The 12,548-nt window shown below is 28.4% G+C and overlaps 1 protein-coding gene across 4 annotated transcripts; it reads right to left on the bottom strand.

The window, feature by feature from the left end:
- Positions 1 to 463: 463 nt before the first annotated feature.
- Positions 464 to 12,526, bottom strand: LOC142329882 (uncharacterized). Of its 4 annotated transcripts, XM_075374777.1 has the most exons (4): positions 11,948 to 12,343; positions 9,266 to 9,580; positions 3,342 to 3,648; positions 464 to 1,595 (listed from the first exon to the last, which is right to left on the bottom strand). In XM_075374777.1, exons 3-4 carry the CDS (start codon positions 3,579 to 3,581, stop codon positions 1,308 to 1,310), a joined length of 528 nt encoding a protein of 175 aa, XP_075230892.1. In that variant the 5' UTR covers positions 3,582 to 3,648; positions 9,266 to 9,580; positions 11,948 to 12,343; the 3' UTR covers positions 464 to 1,307. The 4 variants fall into 4 exon arrangements, with proteins under 4 accessions (XP_075230892.1, XP_075230894.1, XP_075230891.1 ...); XM_075374779.1 differs by lacking the exons at positions 9,266 to 9,580; positions 11,948 to 12,343 and adding an exon at positions 12,390 to 12,526; XM_075374776.1 differs by lacking the exon at positions 9,266 to 9,580.
- Between the last annotated feature and the right edge of the window lie 22 nt (positions 12,527 to 12,548).

Raw genomic sequence — 12,548 nt, 5'->3', positions numbered from 1 at the left:
TAAACTCTAATAATTGAAAGATTTTTTTTTAATTTCTATTTATCAGGAAAAATTTTCAGTGGTTCCTTAACAAAATAGAATAATAAAAATAAATCATTTTTTTAAGAATAAAACTTGTGTAAGTAAAAAAATAAGTCCAGGTTGAATTGAAAACCTCCTCCTTTTATTAACATGAATTAGTTCATGAAGGTGGAAAATATGTAATTATTCTTATTAAAAAAAAGTTATACCTTTCAAATATAACATATACACTGAATGATAGAGAATTTTCCAAATTGTTATTTTTATCCATTTAATCACTTGGTAATCCAAAAAGCTTCTACTGTTGGTCGTCATATCTAGGCAATTAACTGTAATATAAGATGTATTCTCCAATATTACCAATTAAATAATTGCAAGTGTATTTTTTGCGTATTCAAAACACTGAAAAAATAGTACAAGGAATAAGAAGACAAAACTCTAGTAAAATGATCAAAAGATTTATTATATATTAGGACAACATAAAATGTACATTTCACATACTCCAGCATATACTATACATGTATCGGATGGCATCAGCCTAAAATTCATAGCCATGATTTTTCATATTTATAACTGTAAATGAGATCCAAATATGAGTTTTGAGCAAGATTAGTCATAATTAATTAAAGCATTAATTTATTATTAACAATGAAATACTGAATGAATCTTAAATTATTTTGAGGTATAAAATGTTTATTACCATGCAAAAAGTTTACTTTAATTTATTTGTATACATATTGTAACTTCAAAAACTAACTGCATGATCATAGTTGAATCAAATAAAAATTAATAACATGAAACACAGTTATTCATAAAAGTGTAACAAATACTAAATTATTATTGTTATGTTTCCTTTTCTTCACCTGTTATGTTCAACACATAAAACAAACAAAATAAAAATTTCATATTATATACAAAAACAAAATTAAATTTAAAATTATTCAATAAAAACTTAGAACTAAATGTTTAAACAATCACAAAATTATAAACTGCACATACAAATTTTCTCATTTATTTTGATTATTTTAATCACATTGTGATAACAATTAATCACATTGTGTGGATATTGTGAAATGTATTGATTTTTTTATGATTATTTAGATGTTTTAATAACAAGATTTTACTGTTTAATTTTAAATGTTAATAAATTATAACATGTGTAATAATATAACAAGCAAAGAAAATTTCCAAGTAAAAAAATACTTTTTCTTTAATATGTATATATTAAATAATGAGAAAAGGTATTATTATTATTATATTGTATAGTTTTTATTTTGGTTTTGCATTTATTCTGTTTTAATCAATAATGTTTTATTGTGTTTATTTTCTTCATTAGATTGACCAGGTTGTGGTTGACTTTTACTACCAGTAAGACTAATCAAGAGATTCTGAGCCTTCTTTTCAAAATGTTCCAAGTTAAGATCACCTTCATCTTCATCAATTTCTTCTTCATCTTCATCATCATCATCATCAACATCATCATCATCATCATCATCATCATCATCATCATCATCATCATCATCATCATCATCATCATCGTCATAATACTCTTCCTCCTCATTGTCATAATCACCCTAAAAAAAATTCACAAAGCATTTTTTTAATCTCATATTAAAATTGTTTTCTACTTACTATATAAATATGTGCTTCACAACTCTGAATATATCTTACCTAGTACTATCACTTTTATATCCCCAGGATCCCTTTTTAAATTATATTAAATAAAAAAGGTGATACTAAAACATATGTAGGATGTACGAAAATTGTAACAGGACCAGTATAATGGGCCAGGGTAACAGACTTCTTCCTATTAAGAAGAAAGAGAAAATAATAATGAAAAGAATTCAGAAGAAACTAAAAGAGATCCTTTTCTAAAACTAACAGATCTAATAAAGTTATGTGATAACTGTGTGACAGTACACTCTGAAACTATCTGAATGATTAATACACGGTTTTCTAATATACCTCAAAATTCCTTAATTAATAAGAAGATATACAGGACAATAATACTTTTTGGGGAAAGATGACTAATGTCCTGATAAACAGACTTTACTGTGTACAATAAAAAAACCAATACAGGTAATAAACATTTTTTTTATTTATTAACTTTTTTATGTGGTAGCTGCATTTCTTCGTATTTTGTGTCAATCTCTTAGTTGCAACATATCTCTAAAATCTCATTCTAATCTCTGCCTACGTTTGCTGGTTTTACTATCTACACTTGCATCTAAAATCAAAATAATTAACTCTGGTTACTTTAATATGACCCACCATATATAATATTACATGAATTATAAATACAAAGAATTTTCATTAAGATTAAAAAAAAATATTTAAAAATATTCAAATAATTTCATAGTAAAAATGCTTCACCACCATCTGAAAAACCCCACTGATAAAATACGAGGAAAGAAAATGGAACAGCTATATCATACAGGACAGAAACTGATTAAGAAGAACTAAATAAAAACCACGATCTAGAAGAAGATCATCATATAATCATTCCTCAGAAACTCTCTGTTTAACTACTTTCCTGGCCAAGGTGACACTAACCCCAAATTTCGGTTGAAGACCAATAATTGAAAGATTAGCTCATTTCTTGATTATTAATTTGACCTTTTTTTAACACTAAAATGCTAAGTATTTATGGAATAACAATACCTCATTAATAACAATAACTAACTAACTTTTTAAATAAACCCATTAAAGTCTAAATATTCCAATGTGAATTCCAGATCAGAAGAAAATGAAACTACTCTGAGTTGAATGCTGCCTAACTGATTAAAAATCTTATCCATTTATAATCACATCTCACTTTCATATATAGGCATATGTACCTAATAATTGTAAATAACTTGTTACAAATTTTTAATTGATGATTAATTTAAATATGACATTTATTTGAAAATGTGCCTAGTAATCAGTGAAATGGTTTCAGAACGATATCTGTGAATCAATATTTAATTTAAATACAAAGCTAGCCTCAGACTTAAACTAATTAAGTAAGGACAATGAGTAATAAATTAACGCATCATTTACTTTATACTTACGCTTGATACTTTGTGGTTCAGAAGTATTTTGAACATCACTGACTAGCTATGTAAATTTTAAGTGGAAAAAAATCAAAACAAAAGAAGATTTGTGTTGATTACAATACAAGAGGAAAAATTACAAAACTTATTTGAGGTTGAGGAAGGAACAGTAAGAATTAAAACAAAAATGTTAATAAAAAAAACCTGCATCTTTAATTCAGTTTTTTTATCCTATTTTTTGTTTTAATAAAAAAAATGGAATTTCATTATGTTTAAACATATACATACCTGGTCATCTACACCTTCACCATTTTCATCATCATCGTTGTTCAGTCTTGGCATATTTCTAAGTGCTACATCAATATTTATTTCCAACTGCATTCTAATATCAAGTGCCATAAATGCAACTGCAATCAGATATGGTATTCTAATTCGTGATTCCCATGCAAGTCTCATCAAAAAGAAAAAGCCACTTTTTAGTGGCCCACCTAGAGATAATAATGGAGTTAATGCTTCTGGATTTCCCATTTTTATTACATATGGACTGTTTCTAAGGTGTATCAATGTTAATTCAAGTGGATTAAGTATTGCATCCCTGAAACATAAGTTTGAAAAAAAAATCAAAATAAAAAAATCTTTAGTATTATTACATAACAAAAATAATGGACAAAGTTAATTGTTTTACAGTATTTATTAGCCTTTATGAAAAAAAATCTCACTTTTACCATCAGTTTTATAAAGCATGGTTCTGTTATTTTAGCCTTAAAATATAATTATTACATAAAACTACTATTATATAATTCAAAATTTATAAATTCTATCACTGCTGTTATTCTCTAGAAGCAGTTTATGTTTCTTCTGTTACTCTAACACTGCCTATCCCATTCCCCAGTTACCGAATTTTTCTGGCCAACAAGCTGCTGTCATTCTGTCTATTTATTGTATCTAATGTGGTTAATAATTAAAGATTTTTTAAAAATAGTCTTTGCTATTAATGTGTTTCCTTTATAGTATTTGTAAATATTAAATTAGGGTAGATGAAGAATTTATTATTACTTATGTAATATAAACAATTTTTTTTTTTGTTTTACTACACTAATTATTTATATTTTTAAACAACAGAAAATTATGCCATACATGGTAAGTAGATGTGGGATAATTTCCAAGATATGGCAATAGCATCATACAACCACAATTAAGATAAGAATTCTTGTTATCACTAGTGAGAGTATTTTTCAGTACATAAACAATCCTCCTTAAGGATTTAGATCCATTGAATTCACAACATGACTATTTTTTCATATGTAAGATCATTTTATTTTATTAAAAAAAAGCTTTGGGCTCTGTCTACTGTAAAAAAAAAATATAGGTTTTTCCATTAATGATGCCTAATGCAGTTTTACTTAATATACTTAAAAGTTTAATCCAATGAAAATTATCAAATGGCTGCAGTAAGTACTCGCAGACAATTATTTGCGATTTAAAATTCCAATTTTTACTTGCCTTAGAAAATTCCATTTCCATTAAATGGTGACACAAATTATTCTTTAAAAACACTGATAAACAAGATTAAAAGTATTATAATGTCACCCCACATGTTATGAATGTAGTTTTTACTTCCTCTTACGAAGTAAAGGACGTATTGTGATGGCGAAAAGTTTCGGTTTTCAGATTTCAACGGAAATATCCATTTTAACCATCCCTGAATCCATTTTGACTAGTTTCAGCGTGACATCTGTACGTTATGTAAATATCTCGCATTCAAAAACAATTAGCTGTCCAAAATCCAAAAAATTGAATTTTGGACTTTTTCTTTACTGCAGTAATTGAGGGCCTTCATTGCCTCAATTGATGTGCCTTCATTGAAAGTTTTTCAACGGTACATCATAATTAGTACTTATTTTCATTGGTTCCAGAGTTATAGCCAAATAAAATTTTATAATCAATTTATTGGACAAAAAATCGTTAATGAATGAAAAATACAAAAGGCTATAACTTAATATGAATAGTAAAGCATATCATTGTTGTATATAAAACACGGTTCAGTTTTTAATTCAAGTACTGTGTTTTTTAAAGTTTTTCAGATAACATAGAAACAATATTAAAATTATAAAAAATGAAATAAAAACTTAAGAATAATTGGCTCTTTCGTAAAAAAACTGAATTTAATTAAAATAGATTTAAAAAATTGTTGACAGTCGCCTGACGTTTATTCTAATGCAGTGTAATCAACCATTTCTATATCTGCCACCGCAGAAAAAAACCGATTCTGTACATTACCTTTTGATTCAACGTATCGTCGAACAGAATCAACGTTATCTGTAACTCCCATTAAAGTTGGGTGCGGTACGCAGGGTAGCTCATCATTGTCGTTATCCGAATCAGTCTCTATGGTGTCATTCTCATTTGCCCTCTGCGTTAATCGTATAAATTATAATATTTTCGTCAGTAGGATATTCGACTACTACCAAATCTTCGTCTATATAAACATAATCCTGAAGAGTTACGTAGCTGGGTGCTTGCAAAACATCGGTAACTGACTGCCATTCATTATCATCGTCATCATCATAACCATTATTGTTGCTAAAAGAAAAGTTTTTACTGCTAATTTGTTCACATTCCGACAAAATAACGGGTTGTTGTGGGGTTTTAAATCCAGTTTTTTTAAAGCAGTTAAAAATTATTAGCTCAGTCGCATCATTCTAAGATTTTTTACTTTCCATAGGCAATAAAGAAGATTAATTTCTGGTAACGTTTTCATTATAATCCTTTTCATGTACATGTGCTTAAAATTTTGTATTTTAAGTTTAGACGTAATACTTGGTGGAAAGAAATTGCATTTTATTGATAACAATTCTTGAGGAAACGATTTTGGATGTGCCGGAGAGTTGTGAGTAAATAGAACAATCTTTCTATTTTTCGAATGATGATAATTATCTGATTTGAATAACCATTTTTCGAAGATTTCACTAGTAACCCAAGCTTTTCTATTGGCTTCGTACTGAATAGGCAAAGATTTAACGTTAGCGAAACAACGTGGATATTTCGATTTACCAATTAAGAAGGTTTCAACTTTTCTGTCCCCGACATGTTCGCAACTAAAAGAACTGTGACGCGGTTTTTACATCGTTTCCCACCATTGCATTTACCACATAAGTTAGTTTTGTTTGGTAAACATTTGTAATTTTTTTTTTTTTTTGTCTTCAGTCATTTGACTGGTTTGATGCAGCTCTCCAAGATTCCCTATCTAGTGCTAGTCGTTTCATTTCAGTATACCCTCTACATCCTACATCCCCAACAATTTGTTTTACATACTCCAAACGTGGCCTGCCTACACAATTTTTCCCTTCTACCTGTCCTTCCAATATTAAAGCGACTATTCCAGGATGCCTTAGTATGTGGCCTATAAGTCTGTCTCTTCTTTTAACTATATTTTTCCAAATGCTTCTTTCTTCATCTATTTGCCGCAATACCTCTTCATTTGTCACTTTATCCACCCATCTGATTTTTAACATTCTCCTATAGCACCACATTTCAAAAGCTTCTAATCTTTTCTTCTCAGATACTCCGATTGTCCAAGTTTCACTTCCATATAAAGCGACACTCCAAACATACACTTTCAAAAATCTTTTCCTGACATTTAAATTAATTTTTGATGTAAACAAATTATATTTCTTACTGAAGGCTCGTTTAGCTTGTGCTATTCGGCATTTTATATCGCTCCTGCTTCGTCCATCTTTAGTAATTTTACTTCCCAAATAACAAAATTCTTCTACCTCCATAATCTTTTCTCCTCCTATTTTCACATTCAGCGGTCCATCTTTGTTATTTCTACTACATTTCATTACTTTTGTTTTGTTCTTGTTTATTTTCATGCGATAGTTCTTGCGTAGGACTTCATCTATGCCGTTCATTGTTTCTTCTAAATCCTTTTTACTCTCGGCTAGAATTACTATATCATCAGCAAATCGTAGCATCATTTGTAGCAAATCAAACATTTGTAAAACAGTCCAATTTCGTGAGCGTTAAAAATGTTTGATTCGTTGTATGTGCTCATAATTTATTTTAGCGTACTGTTTATTCACGTATTACAAACTTCATTTACACTGGCACTTTCACCACAAACATTTTTAAAAATTATTCCACGCCTATCTAAACTGATTAAGCCAACCCATACCAGCTTTGAAATCCGTACAATTGAACTGTCTCGACAAGTATTCGGCTTTTTCACGTAAATTTGTGAGAACACCCTTGTTTACAGTAGCAAACAAACCCAACCAGGCATACGAGCTGAAACGGTTATAGAAACATTGACCGACACTTCCTACGACTTCTGGTGAATACTGCCGCCTGGTGTATAAGATTTCGCTTCCCTCTTGCAAGAATCAACTGCATGTTGATTCTTCCTTTTTTGTTATCGCATAGTAACAGAAGTGAATCATGCTTATTTCATATCTCTGAACTGAAAATAAGATCAGTATTATAGGCCTAATGTTAAACTTTGTTTTTTTTTTTTTTATATTTCGTAATAAACTAATCAAATTTTTTACTTCGACTTACAGGATTTTCGTTCGAGTTAAAGTACTTATACCTCTGTATAACATAATACGATACGGCCGGGAATTAGAATAAATTTCGAGTAAATTTATGGTAATTTGACTGTACTTTTTTTTGTTTTAATTTAAATCTATTGATTTATTAATAATTATTAACCTTTGATTGTAAAATAAAATTACAATAAATAATAATTCAACAATAAAAAATCAAAAAAATCAAAATTAGTGAAATAAAATTTTATGTAATTTTCATTTTAATTCGAAAATGTTTAGAGGTTAATAGTTATTAATAAATCAATATATTTAAATTTAAAAAATATATATATACGTAAATGAAGTTGAATTCGAACTGATGTGTTTTCAATATGCATGCTATTTCCTAACAGCTTAACATTTTATCAGGTATGTTCAGTGGAAACTAGATAATTTGCCTCATTCTACACTTTGTCTCTTTGAAAAGAATGTTGCCTTTGAATAAGTAGAAATTCTGAAAATGATTAAAAAGTAAAAATAAATTTTCACTGTTGTCAATGTATGGAATGGTGTTTGATACAATAAAATTCTAAATAAAATTTGGCTGGAGGTAAGGAACATGTAATGAAAATAACAATGTAGACAATAAACATAAAAATAACAACCTGTGTGTGTGCGCTTTTGGAAAAATCTGTGCAGCTATATGGATAAAATCTACATGAAACAAGTCTACTTTAAAAAATGTTTAGTAGCAACCTTTTCTCAATTAGGGTCAATCCATTTGAAGTGACCCAAGGGTGGTTGCTTGACCAATACAAAAAAGATTGAAATTTACCCACTTGTTTCCTATATGTTTCAGGATCATAAAACTAATTTTTTTAAATCTTTTATTTAAGAAGTTTACCTTTGGTGGCCATTTTTGTTATGCGCATACCTACCTATCTTTGTGATTGTAAGGGTTTACGGGGAACATCATAACTAAAAACCTATTGGTCCTAAAAGGAGGAAACAAAAAGCAATTTAATCATATTTTCTCAAGGTAAAAGATTGGTTCAGTAGTTTATTTGCCTATCTCTCTTCTTACTATGAAAAAATTACCAATAAAGTTGAATACAAAAAACAGTAAAATTTCACTTTTTGTAATTTTTTTCAAGGACAGGGATGGCATACACAGTTTGAATTTTTTATACGTATGTATATGTTAGTAGTTTAACCGTAAGTAATATTAATGGTGATATACTTCCCCTAAAGTTTTATGAAATTTTGAAAACTAATTTTTTTTAAAAATTCAAATTTTGGCTTCAAATAACTCTGATGGGGCTGGTGATAAAAATCTAAAATCTGCAGAACTTGCAGTGTTTTTTTTAGATGTTTATTGCAAATAAAAAAGTTTCTTGTATATTGTACTAATAAAAAAGTTATAACCTCTCAAAAATCATGAAAACCCTGTTAAAAGTGATACCATTTTGACTCGCTAAATAAGTGCTCTAAGGGAGTCTCTTGCCTTGTTTGCACTTTACATTTTTTTATATTTAGCCCCTTTGTTGTTGAAGTTGATGTTTTCAATATTGTTAAAATATATTTTTTTTTTTCAATTATTAATGATAGGTCATAATTTAATGATAACTTAAACAATACCAGAATCTAATACAATTTTAATTCAAAAATGCTTCTAAAACTTACCCAACTGATATTTCAATGAGTAGCCTACACCTTTTTTCAAGAATTCATTTTTATTTGTATATTGGTTAATTTTTGTAAACACCATCGAAGAAAAAATAAATTTTAGCAAAATGTTAATTATTCTTCAATGAAATAGCCTGTATTTGTAGCAATGAAATTCTATTATTTGGTGTGGTTAACCAACAGCTGTGATATCTCTTCTGATAATTCTCTTGAAATTGTCTGAGAACGACCCATCATTGTAGTTAGTTCACATGATGTCAACTTTCTAAGGACTTTGCAGATCAGTACCACATTTTGTCTTCTTGGGAATTTCTGCTGAGAAAAAATAGTTTTGAAACAGTTAACACAAACAGATTTTCCAGGAACTAAATTGAAATTTGAAAAAATGTGTTCTTTAAGAACTTGCTCCAATGTTATTTGTCTTAAGTCTTTCTTAATTGTTTTTTTATGAGTTCTCAAAGGGTCACAACAGAACTGTCCATACAAGTGACTAAATTCTGACAATGACATTCTTCATTCACATAAATTCCTGTGGAACATTGTTCTTCCATTGTTTTATGTGAAATTACTTGAAAATAATGTAAAAATTTAAGTGATTTTAAAATTTGCAAATATAATATTATTAAGTAAAACTTATTTATTTAGATAGTTTTAAACATGTTAAAACACAGGGTGAAATTTGAGACACTCAGTAAAGGTGTGAACATGTCACTGACTAATGTCAAACTGACCAGTCTGTAACTGTAAGGCTAAATGATGCAACAAGCATAGATGAGCATGTTGCAATATGAATTTTCCTGACTGAAAGTGACTTAAAGCACCTGTTATAATATGAACACTGCAGTTGAATGGTTCAAACAAATCAGTTTCAACTATAGTAATAAGTATAAAAATATTAAGGTACCAAGAAGACAAGAAACTCCTTTGGAGCACTTATTTAGTGTGTCAAAATGGTACCGCTTTTAACAAGGTTTTTCATGATTTCTTTGAGAGGTTATAACTTTTTTATTAATACAATATAAAAGAAATTTTTTTATTTACTATAAACTTCTACAAAAACACTGTAAGTTGTACATATTTTATATTCTTGTCACCAGCCCCATCAGAGTTATTTAATGCCAAAATTTGAATTAAAAAAAAAAATTAATCTTCAAAATTTCATAAAACTTTAGGGAAGTATATCACCATTAATATTATTTATGGTAAAACTACTAACATATACCTACGTATAACAAAATTCAAACTGTGTATGCCATCCCTGTCTCTTGAAAAAAATTATTAAAAGTGAAATTTTACTGTTTTTTATATTCAACTTTATTGGTAATTTTTTCACGGAAAGAAGAGAGATAGGCAAATAAACTACTGAACCAATCTTTTACCTTGAGAAAATATGATTAAATTGCTTTTTGTTTCATCCTTTTAGGACCAATAGGTTTTTAGTTATGATGTTCCCCGTAAACCCTTACAATCACAAAGATAGGTAGGTATGCGCATAACAAAAATGCCCACCACAGGTAAACTGCTTAAATAAAAGATTTAAAAAAATAGTTTTAAGGTTGTGAGATATGTAAGAAACAAGTGGGTAAGTTTCAATCTTTTTTGTATTGGTCAAGCAACCACCCTTGGGTCACTTAAAATGGATTGACCCAATAACATACTTGCTTAATATAAATATTTTTATTACATATGTGCCTTGCATGTAATAAACTAAATCAGGAGGTACACAACAAAACATTGATTGTATGTACATAAGTAGTGGTTTCATGATTACACTAATACTGACCAACAATGACCAGAAAGTACTTTATCAATGTAATCATTGTGACTGTAGATTAGCTGAAACAACTTTTGATTAGCTATGGTACAGATTTCTATATACAATATAGCTTACTGATGAACATAATTGCTTTGCTAATTGTATAATGTATAAATAGTTTTTTAAATCATATGCATCTGTGCAGGATGCATATTAAGACATTGTATTTTTGAAGTTAATTTTATATTTACTAATATAAACATTTTTTTCTTCAATACCATTATATGAAAGTTGTAATAATAAATATGTCCTACTCACAGTTAGCAATTTGTTGAAGATAAAATAAAAAATATTATAGCCTATTGTAACAGTACTTACTTAAGATTCAGCTTCATAAATAGCAGGTTCAAACATGACAATAGTTTAAAATTAATCAAAATTACTTGCTTTAAAATAAATGAAGTTTGTTTTCAAACTACAAGTATTGTTAGTTCCTCAGGTAGTAACAACAATTAATGAAGGTCAGGGGTCAGGTTACTAGTAGCACATCCACTCCCTTCCTAACTTTACTGAACAATAGGGTTTAATTGTTAGTTTAATCATGATTTTATAACAAAGCTGCTGTTTTTATTTCCCATGACATGTTTTAGAGTAATAAATAATGCTGAAAATAAAGGCAGCTTCTAATAACTAGTATCAGTTTACATCCTAACTAATTAACCTTACCAAAATGTTAATAAATATTTAGTATTTTGTTACAGGTGGATAGAATGAACCAATCTTTACAAATTTTAGATTGATAGATGAACTAAATTAACATATACAACACGTTAAAATTAAGCTCTGACAGTTCAACACAAAAATAAAGTTATACACGTTAAAAATTTAGTTTATGGTATATACAATTAAAAGCACCTACTTACATAGTATTCACAATATACTGCGCTTTTAATATTATTAATAAACGATCACATCCGAAAATCCTTCATTTCTTATCGAATCAATATATAAAAATAACAATATTACGTTAAAAAATAATGTTTATGAACAATTAATATGAGTTTTGACTGCACAGTAAAACGTCAACAAATGTAATGATCATCATAACCTCTTTCGTACTTGCCTGTCATCTATCAAGTGTTAAAAATAGTTTAATTTGTAAAATCTGCACTAGTGACGAAGTCTATTCTAAAGAAAGTATTGTTTTATCTACACTTTTCGATGTAAAAATTCAACACTAATTTACTGGACGTAGAAAATTAACGAAGCTTTAACATCCATTATCTCTGTATATCACTAAATCTAATTTAAGATAATATCCTATTTTAGCGCTACTATTGTTTTTTTAATGAACTAAATACTTACAGCTCCTGTTGTGGGACGAAGCGGTGTATTCATTTTCATTGTTTTAATTCTTGTAAATAATATTGTAAAAAAACAAACTATCAATAATTTGGTTTTATCTTTCTGATTGGGAACTTAATACAAAGGGATTGGTCGTATGTTATCTAGTAAATATCGATT

This window comes from Lycorma delicatula, chromosome 9 (assembly GCF_047948215.1).
Source record: "Lycorma delicatula isolate Av1 chromosome 9, ASM4794821v1, whole genome shotgun sequence".
In the NCBI taxonomy this organism is placed as follows: Eukaryota; Metazoa; Arthropoda; class Insecta; order Hemiptera; family Fulgoridae; genus Lycorma; species Lycorma delicatula.
Note: the sequence above shows the minus strand (reverse complement) of the source record. Positions and strands in the feature narration are given on the sequence as shown.